We start from the raw sequence: 18,048 nt of genomic DNA, 5'->3' as shown, positions 1-18,048 counted from the left end.
TCTCTGCTTATGATGTCTTGAGTTATAATTACAAGCTATCATGTCTTCAGATTTATCTGGTGTTGAATAAATAGTGTGTAATTACAGGTTACCTCCTCCTCTCTATCAGAACTATGTATCTAAGTCATTTTGAAACTCTTTGTTTGTGGCTGCTGTTTCCACACATATTAGTCAATTCGACTCTCTTGTGTAATTGGCTGTATAAAATTTCCCCAACAGTCTCAGAAGGTGTTATCTCGAAATGTAGCTCATCCTCCTTTTGCCATCAAAAACTTGGTTGCACCCGCTATGCATGAGTTCAAACATAGCCTGGTTTGAATGCAAGTTCTAGCTTACTATGGAGTTAACGCACTACCAACATTCAGGTGATTCACCAGCTGAGATAGTTCCAATGCAGGCATAAGGTATAACTGAAATCTTACACCTAGCTCCTTGAAGGTGTAAATCCTTCATAAAATGCGATGTTCTGGGTTTATAGTTTTGAAAGGTGGGACATACTGTAGTGGAGGCTGAGGCGGAGCAGAGGGTTTTACCAGCTGTTTGGTGTCAGCGGTGCGTTTTCCGTGATAGATTACATCCCTCAGAAATGTATGATAGCTTTGATTTGTAATCCGTGTCTGAGATAATTCCATCCAGTGTCCTTCTGATAACTTTCCTTTTGTTTAATTTAAAGGTTTCACCATTCATTGTCACTGTTGTTATTTTACACTGGCTGCAGTTTAAAGGTTGTAGCTGTTATTATATTGTCATTATAATGCTTTGTCATGCTTTACATACAGCAGGGTTTTATAGGGGTTTGTTTATGAACAGCAGTTAACAGAAGATATTTTCAGCCGTTCAGAGACAGTTAGGGCCTTAGAGGCAGCACTGTAACAGACACTGCATAAAACAAAAAGCTTTTACTGATTGGCTGCAGGAAGTGAAAACGTCACATCAGCAATAATATTTTAGAAAAGTGCTGCTCTCCCCTGCTGACTCCGCCCATCCCATGGTCCCATGCTGTAACACCTCTGATGGCGTTACATTGGAGGGTTGACTCTGTCCACCCATTACTCCTCCATGACATTCATAGTGAAAGGTGTACCTTGAACTGGAAATCTGAGTCCTGCTATGTATGATCCTTTATCACTATTTATTTATTGAAGGCTCACGCACTTAGTTTTCTTGATTGGGGTTGTAAACAGACGTATTGTTTGTGTTTTTGTTTAGATCCACATGTGGCTTCAGGAGCATCAGGAGATGATCAAGAGCTCTAAAAGCTGGATGTCAGAAGCTCAGACGTGGCTTGCTGCTCCCTGCACCTACACCGTCGCTAAAGACCTGAGCAGCCATGTTCAAGCCCTGAAGGTTGCTACTACAAACTGTCTACACTCTCCTTTTTTTATTCTGCAGTATAAAGTGCTATTACAGTCTACAAACACTTAAATGTCATTTTTAACAACACTTCAAAGGAGAATGTTGTGAGTAGAAGTTAAGAAAAATGATCACCGTGTCCTTGTTCTGCAGACGGTGTTGGATGACTCGGCTCAGATCAGAAACACCCTGCAGGGCTTCAGCTCCGTCCTGAACGAGATGTCGCAGGTTTGCGACATCACAACTCTGCAGGAGCAGCTGGTCAAAGCCGATCGTGATGTGGCCAATGTTCAAGACGGCTTCACGGCTCCTCTGTCTCAGCTGGAGCACGCTGCTGCTGTGAGTCGTTTTGTGTCGTGTTATCTCTCTTTACCTGGACATCTGATGCCCGTCCCCCTTTTTGTTCACTTTTAAGAATCATAAATAGTCAAATATGTGGATTTTTTTATTGTCTAGGAGGTGGAAGCCATCGAGAGTGAAGTCAGGCGAATGGAGAACAACGTGGCTGAGATTAAGACTTTATTAACGTCTCCTGAGACCTTCCCCAGCCCCAGAGAAGAAAGCCTCAAGGTGAGGTGTAGAAAATTTAATAAGACGCATGAGTTTTCATCAGCCGTCTTCGTTTGATATCAACACGGTGTGATAGTTTGGAATAGAAATACAAAAAATAGCTATGCCCTCTTTTTGTGTGCAGGCTGTTGAGAAGAGGATCCAGAACATGAGGAGGACCATAGCGGAGATCCAGAAGTGCAAACCCGGCCTTTGTCTTCCAGAGAAGGCCGAGGAGACTCTGGTCGTCTTCACTGTCGTGGACCAGCTGCAGACTCTTCTGCTTGAACTGGAGAAGGTTTGAAAATCAATCAGTCAATTAGTCACGTATATATGCATAAAACTAGGAGTGGCTGTCACTGAACCTCCTGCTTTACTCTTTCCGTAGAAGGTCCCTGCTCTGTTCATTCAGCAGCCTCCGACTCCAGTTCAAGCCAAAGCTCCGTCAACGACCTCTCCGCTTAAATTCCTGAAGTCTACTTCAAATGAGGATGAGGTACATTTGTGTTCACTGTCCAAATTAAGAGAGGTGTTTGATGTTTTTAGGGTTTTGGGATGTTGTCATTTTTTGAGATGAGTTAAAAACATGTGATCTTTAAAAAGCATGGGGAGAAAGCCGATTTTCAGCTTCATCGTCTTCACAGCCAAGATTATTGGCCATTCCAAAGTCAAAGGTATTATAGAAAACAAGTCAGGAATATTTTGACATAAACTCTTCTTTGTGCTGTCGCGCAGAAAGAAGACATGGAGCAGGGACGAATCAGGATAGCTCACGTTGAAGCGGACGTACTGAAGAGATCCGGAGCCGCTCTCCTGACTGTTGAGCATTCCTCCGCTGACCAGAGGAAGTCCAGGACAACCGACAGCACCGAGGTAAGAAGGCAAAGGAAAAGTACTGCAGGTCTGAACTTTCTTTACAATGCAAACAAACCCTGTTTTTGATTACTGTTAAATTACCATGAATGAATTATTATACCTGTGTTATTCAAACTGAATGCTCACCACCTATAGCAGTGGAAGATGACTCTTTTGATTTTTTAGAACATAATGTAGCATTATTGATACTAACAAGCTGGATTTTCTATTTAGTAAAAGTTTAACACAAAATTTTTATTCTAAAAGTAATAATTCTTCCACCATTAAAACTTCTCTTCGATTTATATATACACACATATATGTATATACACACACCCACACACACACTGGTAGAAGTGCAGATGATGGGACATTGATTTAAAGTTTGTAAATAAATGTCAGGTTAGATTTAGCAGGTAGGGAAAAGGTTCAGGGCGACTGAGTTTTTTTTTTTTTTTCTTAGTCCTGATTTTAAACTCAGAATTTGTTTCATCACAGAACTTTAGATTGAAATCAGGCTTCTGAGATTTAAAGTCAGAATTCTGACATGTTTTTAAAAAATTCTGACCTTTATTTTCCTCAGAATCCCAACTTTAATCTCAACATTCTGGAAAAAAAAAGGTCCAAATCCAGATTTTAAATTCTGAGATTAAAGACAGAACTTTAAAAGTATTTTTTAAACCGGCTCTTATCCTCCTCCATTAGACGTCTGCCATTACTGACACTGTGTCAAGTGTCCCTGAATAAAGTAAGTGACTTTAGGAAGTTCATTGGAAACATGCTTTAAGGAAAATGAACTACGGCAGTCAAAAGCTGTGATAGATATTTGCCAGCCTGCAGCTCAGTGTCCCAGATGCACTTTGACCACCCCCACAAATCCCCCCCAAACACCCCCCCCACCCCCCCCCCCACTGTGACTCTACACATGAGCATGTTTCCGTGTCATTAGCAGCGCGAGCATGAAGGCGTGCTCCAGGCTGAAGAAGCCAGAGAGAAAACAGGGAGTGAGGAGCAGAGAGTGGAAGAAGGTGGAGGAGGTGTTTTGTGGTGGCTCTGGGATGCTTTCCTGGGCTCTTCTCCAGAGGTAACAAACACAGAGAGCTGCAGTGAAAACAAACAAAAAAAAAAAAAACCTTTGCTTCCTTTTTCCCACAATCCTTTTGGTCATGTCTTTTTTTTTTTCCTGCTTGGAACTAATCAAAGCGTGGCTCCATATGGGAGGTATTGCCTCGCTGGATTTTCTTTAAAGCTAATAAAGTAAAATAGTATTTGAGATTGAGATAACACCTGAGACCTTTGACTAATCCTAATGCAATACATCTGGAAAAACCTGCTTCCAATTTAACTGACTAAAAGATCTGAACCTCTTTGACCTGGGTCACTCTGCTCTCCCTATCACTGCTGGCCATGTGCTCCTTCACCTTCCTCATCTCTGCTTCTATTTCCCCATACTCATCATAGCAGGTGCTTTAGCTCGTGAAAACCCTTCACTCATGTATGAATAATTCCCTTTAATCACTTCACTTTCCATTTCTGTTCTCCATTCTTTACTCCCTCCCTGCACATCTGTTTTTAGGACTTTGTTCTCCCTCTAGAGGGCAGTATTGAACAGTGTTTTTCGTTTGTGTGACAGCCCTTATGAACGTTGTTAACTCAAACAATTACGAACAATACTCTCTCTTTCAGGCATTTTACATTTTGGTTGTCTTTTCATGAAAAATAATTCACATTTGTCTTTCATGACGTTAGGAACACATGGTCTGGTCCCCTGAAGAGACCGATGAAGCCACTGAACTAAGGACTGAACAGGCTGAGGAAGCGAGACAGGTAACTAAACCATCAGCAGTACCAAACATCATCATCTGCTATATTTCAATTACTCAACTCAACACAACTCAGCTTTATGTATAGAGCACATTTCATTCATAAAAGCATGGAGCCCAAAGTGCTTCACTAAAGAACAAACAGACAGGAGACAAAACTGACAGCAATAGATACAAATATAAAAGACTAGAACAAGGGGGAAAACACAGAGAAAAACAGGATACGTCTGGTGACTTTCTGTTATCATATAATTAACAAATCAATCCATCAGAGCCGAATCTACCACTGACAAGTCTTTCCTGTGTATTCAAATCCTGTAATCTTCTTCAGTAAACCTCTTTGATTTGATAAATGTTATAACCCCACATCCATCACACTCATTACCATAACACATAGATTACTGCATATTAATGCTGATAGCTAAACTTTTAATAGCACACCTAATCCATGTCTTAAAGTTGACACCAGTAATGACCCTATGTGACCCCCTTTTTTGTTTGATGAAAAACGTGCAGCTGTTTTAAAACTGCCTCCGGTTAAGAAATGATCTTTGACCTCTCCTAAAATATTGATGTCTTTAGAAGGAGGAACAGGCTGGGAGCTGTGTGACGCAGTCAGGGTTGAAAAGTCGAAAAAATAATCAGTGGGCCTCATTCACCAATATCTTCTTAAGAAATGTATTAAATGTTCTTTTGAGAAAGTTTAGGAGAAAGTTCCTAAGAAAAGTTCCTAAGAAAAACATTGTTCTTAAACAGCCATACTGTTAGCTTCTGTGTTCTTAAAAGTGTAAATGACGTGTCTTCATGCCCATATAAGGGCATAATACTGCAGGGCACACATACACACATAAATCACTGGATCAGAGAGAGGAGTAGAGAGATGTCAGGAATGCCTGAATTCAGGTATTTAAGTTAGGAATACTGAAAAAGTTCTAAAGTGGATGTGGCGCTGCTCGAAATGAAACCCAAACAGGCTGATTTATCTATCCATCCATTATCTATACCACTTTCACCATTGGGGTCGCTGCAGAGCTGGAGCTGTTCCAAGCTGTCATTGGCCAGAGGTGGGATTGTTCGTCAGCCAATCAAGACAGACAACCAGCCACGCTCACATTCACACAAACAGGCGATGTAGAGTCACCTAACGAGCATGTCTTTGGACTGTTGGAGGACACCGGAGTACCCTGAGAGAATCTAACATGCGCAGAAAGAACATGTAAACTCCACACAGAGAGGCTCCTGTCCGACGCGGTATTGAAACAGGAACCCTCCTCGCTTTGAGGCAACAGGGCTAACCACTGTACCACCATGCAGTGGTTTAATGACGTGATATTTAGAAGCATCAGTAGTGGATAGAAAAGATGCTCTATAAGTAGATACATCTGTTTAATATAAAGACACTGGCATTTCTTTTGTATTTTCTAAATGAATACGATTTGACGGAGGCCGACATTTGTTCTAAAAGCTGACGCTGTAAAATGATGCAACATGTCACAGAGTTGTGATTTCAATACATGTGAGTGAAGGTGTTTTTTTTTTTATTTGTGTGAAAAAGTGTTTAAAAAGAAGAAAAATAAAACATACCCAAGTGCTTTGTTTTTATTCATAATTCAGCATTTGGCAGTTAAGAACAAACACGGCAGGATCAGAAAAAAACACTTGACTATTTAAATCATGTAGTCATACATAAATCAAGTACAAACCCAGTAGCATATCATTTTGCATTGGCACATCAGCACTCAGAGTTTCCTTAAGATTTTTTTTTCTCAGCTAAGAACAAATCACAGAAAATAAAACTTTGGTGAATGTCAGAATCTTCTGAAAAAATGTCTACGTTTGTGAGTTTGAAGATCAGATGTCCCTTTAAGAACGTTTGGTGAATGAGGCCCGGTGAGTTTATCTGCTGTTTATTGGGTTTATTAACCAAGACAAAAATATACAATATCAACACCCTTATCACACTATTCATCGGAATTGTAGGTTCTTGTGGTTATTTCTTATACTAATGATGCCAGTTGTCATAGATTTAGAATCATTGGATTTGAAGAACTAATCCCATTTAAAAAGTACCAATAAGAGACATACTTATAGTTTTACAATAGAACAGTTTAAAAAAGATATTATAACAAAACCTCGTCAATAACATCCCTTAATATTAGTCTGTAACCGAGTGTGTCAGTAACTGTGTGATTTGTCATCCTGTTGTGGACTAAATGATCCGTGTATGTAACTGACTGACCTGACTGATCTTCTAACCCTGCTCATGTTTCTTCAGGATGTTGAGACCCCCTCTGACAGCGCAGAAGCAAGTTCATCTGAAGCTTTATCAAAACCCGTGGGCACAGTCAGAACTCAGTCGCTGCCCGAGAGCATGGTAAACACAACCGCAACCACAACAGTAAAAGTCTCCAAAGCCGAGTCCCAGCAGAAATGTGTAGTCTCCTAGATCTAGAGCTTGTCCGACTAGAACCTTGTTCTTCCTCTTGAACCAAGCTTTGAACTTCTAGCTTCTTCTAGAGCAGTGTGCAAAATCAAGCCTTCCACTTCTTCTAGAATTAGCCATGAACTTGTTTTTTCTAGATCCCTTTGAGCCATAATCGTGGCGCTCCCAACCTCTTCTTAACCCTACTTTAGACCAACCCTAAAACTTCTCCAGAATCAGACCAGATTTTCAAAGCATTATGTATAACCTGATGGCACTCCTCTGCTCTAGAAAGACACAAGTCTAAAGCTCAGTCTTTCTAGAAACATTCATTATTCTCGTACCAAACTCTAGAACACCCGTTTCTTTAACAGCCTATTCTCTGAGCTCTCGAGTATGTCGTGTAAATCCAACTGAGCTTTTGTGTGAGTCTAGAACCAGTGATCTTGTAACGCGACTAGATCTCAGAACAGCTCTAGAATCAAACATAGAACACAAGTTTAATCTGTAATCTGTTCTAGATCTTTGAATTGATTCTAGATCTGACTTTTTATCTTCTAGTCTCCTCCAGAATCCAGTCTTAAAATATGGCTCTCGTAAAAATCTTGTACAACATTATCAGGACTTTTCATATAACCTTTTATTTGGGGGGGAACCAGACTTATGAGACTCGTCTTCTGGAGCGAAAACCTAAAGCTCCCAATATCTCCTACATTCATAATAGAACGAATCCTCTAGAATCCAGTCTTCGTTTGATGTCTTTCTTTAGAATCTTGTAGAACAAGGCCTAGATCGTGCTTTTGACTCTTTTCTAGATGACTTTTCCAACAACCAAACACACTTACAGTATCTTCATTTTAGAATCTAGAAAGCTTTTCCCCCTTAGAACAAATTCTAGACCCCCATGTTTTTTTCATCTTCTAGAAAGCGCCTCATTTTCATCCCTCAGTGCATTTACATGGCAGATAAATTCCAGGTATTGGCTTCTGACATTTAAGAGTTTGGGATATTTTTGTTTACATTTGACGTTTGATTTCTAATCAGTGTTTCGTATTGAGTTACGGAGAATAAAGTCGAGGATGGGACTGAGTCCTTAAATAAGATGTGTGCCATATACATGTCCCTTAAACAAGTATTTGTGTGTTTACATAAAGGACTACTGAGCTCGCCTATCCTCAGAGTAATTCTGCTTATTCTTTGACAAGTCCTAACCACTGAGATGTGTGATTCGAGATGACTCAGAACTTTTTTTTGAGACTATGTGAGAAGTGGTTGGCAGGGTGACGGGAACTCTTTCACCACAAAGTTGCGAGCAGACAGTATAGTATAGATAGTATTTAGCATGTGAGGTGGATGGTTTTTTAACATTCTGCTCTGAAATAAGCTTTTGCATGGACCTTGAATCTGATTGGTTACGATGTTTTTATAAAAGGCAGAAAGAAATGTACTTATAGGCATATTCTGTGAACCAAGTTTTTTTATGTATCGTATATGAAATAGCAATTGAAAATAGTTAATCTCCTTGGATTGTCTCCTTTATGTGTTGTCTGAGCTTTTGCCAACAAAGAGTCTAATTGTTCAAATAAACTCTTGTTTGCTTGCTTATATGCATCTGCAATTTGTATTTCCATGAGCTGAACATTATAATGAACTGTTGGAGATTTTATAATTCAGAAAGTACCTTTATAAAGATGAATGTTGACCATGAAAATGCACTGGTTTGACATGAATACTGATTAACACACTGCTGTGGGCAGGTGAAAACCACTTAACTCCAAATCAGGTATCACTTTAGTGTTAACATATAAGTACTCAAATCATCAAAAATGATGTTACTATGTTTCATTTACTCATTTACGGCTTCAGCATTTCATCTAAAAACAGTAACAGCGCCAGACAAGGTGCCAGATTATTTTTTTGAGGTTTAAGGGTTTCACCTGGAAGCAGCAGTACTGAGATGTCTTACATTACATGGCATGTTCTGTATACTTGTACCTTTTTACATTTTTTTCCTTCCATTCTGTCTACATATCCAAACAAGAGCACAAATACAAATAAAGACACATCAGTTATCCACTCCTCCGTCTCTCTTTCTCTGTGTCAGGAGCTCATGAAGGGACAGAGGGGGGGTGGACCCACAGGGGATGAAGACACGCACACACACACAGTTCATAAACAGAACACACACACACACATACATGCATACCTACTGGCTGCATAAAGGTCAATTACTCATTCACTCTTGACCCAGACAAACATTCATTTACAAATGTGGAGGAAGCCTGAGGTTTTATTCTTGTAAGATCAGAAAGCAGTGTGGTAGGCAGCAGTGGAGATTTGTCACGACAAACACTTGAAATAAGTCCCGGTCCCCTTAAAACATAAACAGCTTTAGCCCTCAAACAGAAAATTGCTGTGCTAGTTATCCCGCACATATGAAAGCCTGTGTTGCCCCTTGTAAGTAAAATCCTGCTGCCCTGCTAAAAGCATGATGCACACAAATAAAGAAAGCACCGTCCTCCTCTTAACCCTCTAACCGTGCAGGAGTGGATGCAGAGTCGAGGCCTGGTTGCACAAAAATAACACGCTGATGCACTGAATTGAGAAATCTGATGTCTAATTATATAAGCAATTAAATAAACATCTACAAAATGATTTTGAGATTGATTATAAATTTAATCTATTCCCTCAGAATGCCAAATTTGTTTCCATGCATTTACCATTAGTGCTATTTTTTTTATGTTTGCACTTACAGCTGTACATGTACGCTTATAGAGCCCACGAGGTACGATTTGAATTCAACTCTACACATCACAATATGTTAAAAAAAACACACACGTTATATTTAGACAAGTTTCAAAGTACCAAAAAAGGAACAGCAGTCATTTTCATTCTCTTTCATAGATACCCATTTTCCTGCTTGGTCCAATCCCATCACATACACTTCATTTTTAGACCATTATAGCTCTTGAAGTGACAAATGACAAATGACAATGTAAGTCATCAAAATGTACATCATTCTGTCATTGTGCTTCCTTAGTATGTAGAACTGTATAACAGTTGACTCAAACTATGAACTTATTCAGGACCTTTCATAAAAAAAAGAGGCTTTTGTGCAGTTGACATCAAAGCTGGATGCCATTCAAGGCAGGTTTTGTTGACTCTTGGTGTTCACCTCTTTTTAAGCCTGCTTTAAATCCTCTACAAGAAAAAATTGGAGTTTGAACTTGCCCATTTCAAAATTCTGTTTACTTTAAAGAGTAGGGCGGGGGGGTCAAAATAGTAAAAAAAAGAAAATAACTCCTATAGATTAACTCCTTTTAAGGGTAGAAGACCAGATGATTGACAGCTAACACGCTGTAACAGTTTTAGGAGGAAGTAGGCCAGTGTTTCTGTGTTTACTGCTTACTCAGCTCGTCTGTCCAGGCCCTCTGTCTCAGCTCCACCCCTGCAGCCTGAGGTCTCTTTTCTTTCTCTCTGTCATTCTCTGTCCTGTGATAAAGCGTCGCTGTCACTGGAGCCTTGACGTCACTCCAGGAAGTGGTTTCTGCCACAGGTGGGTGGAGCAGAGAGAGAAAGACAAGAGAGCGAGGAAAAGAGATAGAGAGAGATATGGAACCAGGCAGGGGGAAGAGACTGAAAGTGGTTTTGTTAGAAGAAGAATGAGGGGCCAGTGTTACCTGTTAAGATTAATATTAGAGCTACAACCTGCTCAGGTGGAGTCTAATTAAAGCTACAGAGAGCTCAGATCAGCTTCCTCTCCTCCCTATTTCTTCTCAACCTGCAACCCTGGAGCAGAGAGGTTCAGCTGGGTGTGTTGTGTTTGTGTCCCAGGCCCTGGAGGAGCCCCCAAGACCTGGGCCCCGCCCCGCTGAAGGTGTCCTCAATGCATGCCTGGGGAGGGTCGGTCAGCTGGAGCTGTGGCTGCAGAAAGCCCAGTGGAGCCTGGTAGCTGCAGGACCCGCTGCTTCTGCTTCTGCTTGCGGTGGATCAATGACTATGCAGGATAGCTTGGAGCAGCAACTCCTCATCTGTGAGGTAAGCTCCGCCCCCACCAGGGGGTATACCTGGGTCACTCCCAGGGTTTACAGGGACAAGTTAGTCTAGATATGAACAGTATGCTAGACCTAGAGGAAATAGATTTTTGATTATGAAAATGTTTAGATATCTAGGTTACAGAAAACTTTTCTTTCAACTTTATTTTTTTTTAAACTTGCAAAGCATGCAAAAAGAATCTGTTGTAAAAACGGTTGAGTCTCAGACAAATGTGCCTCCGCTTTCCTAAAATGTTTGAACTTTGTCCACCTATTTTCTTACATTATTATATGCATTGTGTTCATTTTACAGAGCAGAACATTCTTGGGAGGGGGAAGGGGCCTTGTCAAACTGTTGCAACAGTGTCAAAAGACCACAAAAATACTAATAACAGCTCTAGACCAGAAGTTCCTAAAAGTATGTTTACAGTGGTGTCAACATACTCCCAGCTGTTTATTATGTCTCCCATCTCCTATTGGTTTCGAGAGAAAAAAATATATTTTATACTGTGCAGTTTCAGTTTTGCATGGAACACAATAAAACATACACCTATTGTATGGTTAGCAAAAAAAATAAAATAATGAAGCTTCATCAACAGGAGCTACATTAAAGAGGAGAGGATAGTTGAGCTCATGGTTCGCCTGACAGAGAAACTACAAAATCAAAGCTCAAATGCATGTTTTCATTTTGTCATGGAATCAATAACATCAATAAATAAAAGCAAGGATTAAATGGCAGATGCACTGATTCAGAGTTAAGTCATGAACAAAGAACTTAAACTAGTTTAAAAACCAGCATATACACTCTGAGATCATAATAGTTCCTCTTGGGCGGCTGTGGCTCAGTTTGTAGTCGGCCGTCTCTCAACCAGAAGGTTGGGGGTTCGAGCCACATGCCTGCTGTGTCCCTTTGGCAAGACACTTAACCCCAAATTGATCCTCATGGTACTCTTTACATAGCAGCCTCTGCCACCAGGGTGTGAATGGGTAGGTGTGACCTGCAGTGTAAAAGCGTTTTGACTAGTCAGAAGACCAGAAAAGAGCAATACAAGCTCAAGCCTGTTTACCGTTTACCATCGGTCTGGTCAGCTAAAAATGACTACAAATGACTTTACAGGAACTCAAGTTACTCCATGTCACTTCAGGTGCAAACTGTGATCCCGGAATAGTATCAAAATTTTTATTTTTCCTTTGTAAACCTTGTAACATCTTCTTGGATCATGACCGATGTAAAGTTAAAAAGTACATGATGTGGACGATTGGGCATCTTAGTGGTTAAAGTTTCCCCTCATGCTGCTTTGCTGGAGATCTTTCGTAGTATAACATTGTTTTTAAGTGAAAGTTTTAACTATCTAAAGACATTTAATGGCATATATTATAAGTCATCTGTATCAATCTGTATCCTTTACCTGACAAACCTTGTATTTTAGCAGTGAAATAAATACAAACAGCCACTGTTAGCGCGCTTTAAAATACATAAATAACTTCAGGTGCATATTATTTCATTTGAATGATGTCTCAATACGTGCATTAAATATCAGCCCTGAATTAATCCTTTATTACACAGAGCTATGTTAAGAGTCTGACTTGTTGTCAGGTCACAACCCTCTCCGCTGAGTCTCAGTGATCAGAGTTCATCAACTGTCACCTGCTGTGTTTTATCACCTCTGCGGTCGGCTTTATTGTCTGAACATATCGTGACTGTTCGTTCAAACCAGGAGGAGAAAGTGAAGGATTGACTCACTAAACACACTCATGACTTTCAAACTTATCAAGTTTAAATTGCATTACTTTTTTTCATTGGCTGAGTCATCACTCTTCCTGTAATGGTCCACAGTAATGCTTTAGTTACATGGATTGTATCAACTGTATTAACTGTGTAAACTTTCAAGTTGTTGCACCAATGAACCCGACCTGAATGCCAGCTGCAGGTATTTGCTTTGAGGGTGGTGTGCAAACTGGAAAGTCAGAAATCATGTTTTTAAGAGCCGTGGTGTCACTAACACGTGGGAACCCTGAAAACCAAGCATACACATGAAGTAAGGCTACGAAAGAAAGAAGCAGCTACAGTGGACACTCTGCATCATTGACTCTTTATAGATCCGTTTTTTTTTTCACAAATAACACATTTTTGTTTTTACAAGTTTTTAAAATGAGATTTTGGTCAAATACTTACAAATGATTTAAGCATTTGACGGTTGGTGATCTGAATGATTGATTCCGTTATAAAAGCTCTCAGTCATAAGAGTCCAGCCCTTCTTTTTTTGTCATGTCTCAATTCAAAGCTTTAGCCGATATTTTCCTCTCATGATTCACTTTGCTGACACTGAGAGAGTAACCTGAGCCTTCATTAAAGTTTCAGAGGCTACACACATCCCACAGTCAGGTCACATTTGAATGAAGCTTTGAGGACAAACAAACAGCCACTGATAGCATCTATTGTTCCATTCAAATGCATTGAGGAGAAGCCTTAGTCACGGCACAGATGTAAATATAACTTAAATCAGAATATGTGCTGAGTCTGACCTCAGTAAAGAACATAAATCTCTCAAACAAAATGAACATAGATATTCACAAGTTATTTTTAAATATTTAATTGTTTGACAAAAGTGTGTGTTTCTTGATGTTCAGGAGATGTTCCTGGAGATCGAGCAGAAGATCGCCGGTCTCTCAGCGACTGACTCGCCCTCCGACCAGCAGCAGGAGGAACCGGGAGCTGTGGGGTCTCAGCAGGAAGCAGCTGAACTTCTCTCATCCAAACTGGAGCTGCTGAAGGCAAACCTGGTCTGTTTCCAACAGCTGCTGCAAGAACGACAGGGAGAGGAGAGAGTCACCGCTCACAAAGAGCCGCAGGAACAGGTACATGACTGGATCATAGTTTAAAGCTACTGTGAGGAGTTTTTTAAAAACCAAGCGGCCATTTGACAGCAAACATAAACATGTTCACGACCTGCTACAAAAAAAATGTACAGGGGAATTTGTTTTTACAACTTGTCCATATTGATTTCATGAAGGATAAGAGTTGTGCATAATTAAGGCCGTAGCTGATCAGAGTGCAAACGTGTTGTAGCTGTTTGCTAGGAGACTTTAGGGCCCGCCTTTACTCCACCTCTTTCCCTGTTACTAGGCTGACCAAAAGTCAGGTAAAGATAGCATTTTCAATATGGCAACCGTGATGTTGGGCTTCAAAATTCGCCTTCAGTAAACCGATTGGTGACATCACTGAGCTATGTCCATGTTTTATACATTCTATGGAATAAAAATAACATGTTTCTGTAAATACGTTTGACTTATATTTTTGGCCTGTGTAATTTTCAGTCATTGAAGTTTCCTACACATTATCTTAAATCTGGAATTTAATTCATGCTTGGTTGTCAAGATACCAAAAACTTTACATTCCTGCATTTGATTAAAGTGTCTACTATTTCTTGTTATGGTCTGAATACGGGACATCTGGATGGGAGTAACTTTTTTTACACACTTGTCTTTTATATTAATTTTAGATGAACTTACCTATGAAGTGATCTTCCTTTCCAATGTAGCAGTCCAATCCCTAAAGTTATACTGTCTCTCATTTAGTGTCCTTATACAACAGGTGTAAAAGATGAGGGTTTGGAAACTGTTATTTCAAGGACTGAAAATAGAGCAGACTCTGCACATGTTGTAAAGTTGCTCCCTGATAATTATTAACTAGTTTGCAAATAAACCATTACAGACTCACAAGCAGCTGGTTAAAGGGTTCCTCCTGAGAACCAAAACAATAGAATTGTTGACTTCAACTACAAGGCTGCACAATGAATTTGAATTTGATCAATTTACCAATAGAAACATTTGCAATAAATGCATCACAAAAGTTTGGATATAGAATATCACTAAATAGGCATATACCTTAGAAAGAAAACATATTTTTTATCAGTATTTTTCCAATGTTGTTCAGACCTTACTTGAACTTTTTCATCACACCAATGATGATAGCCCTCTTCTGTTTCTTCTTCAACTCTTTCTCCTCAGAAGTCAGAACACCAGTCGGAGCGCCCCCTGGAGTCCAAGTTAAAGCGCAGCAGCAGCAGCAGCGTTCAGGAGATCTTCTCCTCACCGAAAAACAAACTCCTGAGACAGGGCAGCCTGCAGCAGCAGAAGGTACACATTTCCACTAACTGCTCATGATGCAGATCATAAGGGACAGCTTGAAGTGAAAAAAAAAATCCTTTTCTGTGAGGATCATGCATCACTAAAAGATCAATTTGACTACAAAAGTACAGGTTTGCTCTTTATCCTTTTTAACATTAGTGTGGTGCCAGAATAGCACACTGATATGCTTGGCAAACACACCCAGCTGAGCCCCACCCTGTCACACAGCACTGTCAGGTTGAGACCTAGATCCAACACCAGCGACAACACCCTAAACTTGTTCAATGACAATCTTTACTGTTAGGAGACTTATAGTATTCAAGCTTGGGTGAACATGTCTACTTTCATGTATGCCAGTGCCTCAATAATCTTGCATAAACACCAGCCAAGAGGGCTCTTGTCTTCGGGGAAATGAGCAGGAAATGTGTGCATTATGACAACTAAATGTATCCAAAATGTAATTTGGTGCGTTGACACTGTTGCAGAAAAAAAACATGCATGTAACGTTCTTGTGGCTGTTGCTATTTGTTGAGCAGGAGTTGGAGCAGGAGCTGACAGAACAGAGAGGACTTACCCGGGCCATTGCCAGGCAGGGCAGCAGAGGCCGACTCTACAGCCAGGAAACAGAGGAACACAGCCCTCCGTCACCACGGTAACGAGTAAACTTTAATACTTGACAGATATTCGTTTTAGTTTGGATTCTTCTTTCAGATTTATTTTGCTTTTTGGTTTTATTTTTGTTTTCATATCCTACCATTTTTGCTGTTTTTTTCTCTAAATGTAAGCGTCATTTTGGACTGCATCGTTGTGTAAAAATTCAAATGTAAATAAAGTTAGAATTACTTTTTAAGATCTTTTTCTCGTAGGGTTTTTTTTTTTTTGTTGGCCATCTTGTCCTTTTTATTGATAGGACAGGAGAAGATAGACAGAAAATGTTAGGAAGTGAGAGTGGGGGATGACACGCAGCAACGTGCCGAGGTCTGATTTGAACCCACGCATTCAAGGAAGGAAGAAAAAAAGAGACGTTCATTTTCAGCCTCTTTTCTCTCCGTGCAGGCGGCCTCCTGCTGAGCCTGATGTGAACGAGGACCCTGCTCAGAAGAAGTGGGATCGCCTTCACAGCCGACTGCTGGCTGTGGAGGAGAGCTTTCTGCTTCCTCCCTCTGAGGTAAGACCTTCATCGTGATGCCTGAAGTGCTTGATTATCACTCCCCTAACACAAGAAAGAAAAGAAAAATGGTTGTTCTCGCCATGCTTGGTTATCACCTCCTTTGAGCAGAATGCACTTTGTTGTCTCTTTGGTGTTTTGGGGCCTCCTGCAGGGCCTGATTGGACTCATGTTCATTTCAGAGTCTCTCTAGCTTCTTTACTCGCTCTCTCTCTCTCTTCTTCTGAAGGTGTCAGACTCATATGTGAGGCATGGTGATGGAACAGCAGGACGTATGATTGGCACACAAGCACTGAAAGAGCTTCAAACTCACATCAGCCATCTCAGAGACCTGGGACACACAGCCACAGAGCGTCTGAGTCAGGTGTGGGATCTTTATCATGTTTATCAAAAATCATTCACATGATAGGCTGGAGGCGAAAAGCTGCTTTAATGTATACATTTAGGATGGTGATACTCAACCCGAGGCTCTCGGGACAAGTTGTGGCTCTTTTAGGTCCTACTTGGAGAAAAAAATAAAAAAGTAATTATTTAAAATTCATGTCACTGTGTTTCCAACACATATTTTAGGAAAGAAAGAGGTTTTTGTGGCTCTTGCTGAAATATTTTTTGGTCAATGTGGTTCTTAGGTCTAACAAGGCTGAGTACCACTGATTTAGTAGTATTGTTTTCCATCATATCGAACCTTTATATTTACCCAACCTAACACTACATATTAAAGATGCCCCCACGTATCAGTCCCAATACAATAACCATAAAAACACTGATTATAAATCAAATACATATACCAATACTGAAACATGTATTTAAACTACACAGATACAGAAACCCCCAATCATATATATTACAATATTCATTACCACACCATGTATACCATGTATATACTCAACCTGTACATAGAGTGATATCTACACTAATACCAGTATTGACACTGATACCACTTTGGATATATATATTCTGATACTGATTACTAAACCTAACACCAATACAGCTACAGATACAATGGGTGTGAGCAGACACCAGGAATAGATCTAATATCAGTGTTTCATTGATAAATTGTAAACTTGGATAATTATTGTATGTGTGAGGAAACATAATCTGACATAGAAACATTGTTTTCCAAAATGTGTAAACTAAAATGTAAAAACTTAACAGATATTGTACGTAGCTTCAGAACTTGTTGACAGAAGTGTCAGATACCCTCAAAGCTGACATTTCTAGCTCCATGCAGGCTCCCTCCTTCTTCCAGGGATGCATTGCCATATCATAGGAAGCACACAGAGATGTAAGGAGTAATTGAAATTCAATAAATAACCCCCCCCCCCCCCCCGGTTGAGTGAATATCAGACCAACAACGGATAAAAGCAAATAGAGTGTTTTTGCTCTTTGATTAATCTGTTCTCACTGTAATGTAAGAATGACATATTCAGTTTGTCTACTGAAGGATTAAAGAAGTTTTGCTGCTTGCACCTAAGCATCAATAACAAAAAGAAAACAGCTGAGTCAAGTATTCAAATTCCTGTCATTCTGTGATCTGTGATCACAAAAGTGAGGAAGGATTGTCAGTCTGAGTTTTCACTGATGAAGAGGTTTGGTGCCTCTTCAAAATGCATCAGCACTCAAAGAATTTAAACAACAACAAAATGACAACAAACCTAATGACAAGACTCTTGCATAAAACAAGAAATTTGCCTTGTTTTTTTATATGATTTA

General features: G+C 40.0%; 1 protein-coding gene across 1 annotated transcript in view; it reads left to right on the top strand.

Annotated features, from left to right (window-relative positions):
• Positions 1 to 18,048, top strand: part of syne2b (spectrin repeat containing, nuclear envelope 2b) — a 131,565-nt gene that overhangs the window by 65,175 nt on the left and 48,342 nt on the right. Inside the window, exons 70-84 of the mRNA XM_065966652.1 lie at positions 1,210 to 1,347; positions 1,507 to 1,692; positions 1,810 to 1,923; positions 2,048 to 2,200; positions 2,291 to 2,398; positions 2,638 to 2,775; positions 3,707 to 3,841; positions 4,507 to 4,584; positions 6,856 to 7,017; positions 10,801 to 11,040; positions 13,668 to 13,895; positions 15,048 to 15,176; positions 15,704 to 15,819; positions 16,224 to 16,335; positions 16,565 to 16,699. Coding sequence (XP_065822724.1) covers positions 1,210 to 1,347; positions 1,507 to 1,692; positions 1,810 to 1,923; positions 2,048 to 2,200; positions 2,291 to 2,398; positions 2,638 to 2,775; positions 3,707 to 3,841; positions 4,507 to 4,584; positions 6,856 to 7,017; positions 10,801 to 11,040; positions 13,668 to 13,895; positions 15,048 to 15,176; positions 15,704 to 15,819; positions 16,224 to 16,335; positions 16,565 to 16,699 — 2,172 coding nt within the window. The remainder of the gene's footprint in view (positions 1 to 1,209; positions 1,348 to 1,506; positions 1,693 to 1,809; positions 1,924 to 2,047; positions 2,201 to 2,290; positions 2,399 to 2,637; positions 2,776 to 3,706; positions 3,842 to 4,506; positions 4,585 to 6,855; positions 7,018 to 10,800; positions 11,041 to 13,667; positions 13,896 to 15,047; positions 15,177 to 15,703; positions 15,820 to 16,223; positions 16,336 to 16,564; positions 16,700 to 18,048) is intronic.

The sequence above is a fragment of the Labrus bergylta genome, chromosome 18 (assembly GCF_963930695.1).
Source record: "Labrus bergylta chromosome 18, fLabBer1.1, whole genome shotgun sequence".
In the NCBI taxonomy this organism is placed as follows: Eukaryota; Metazoa; Chordata; class Actinopteri; order Labriformes; family Labridae; genus Labrus; species Labrus bergylta.
This window is presented reverse-complemented; position numbering and strand designations above follow the sequence as displayed.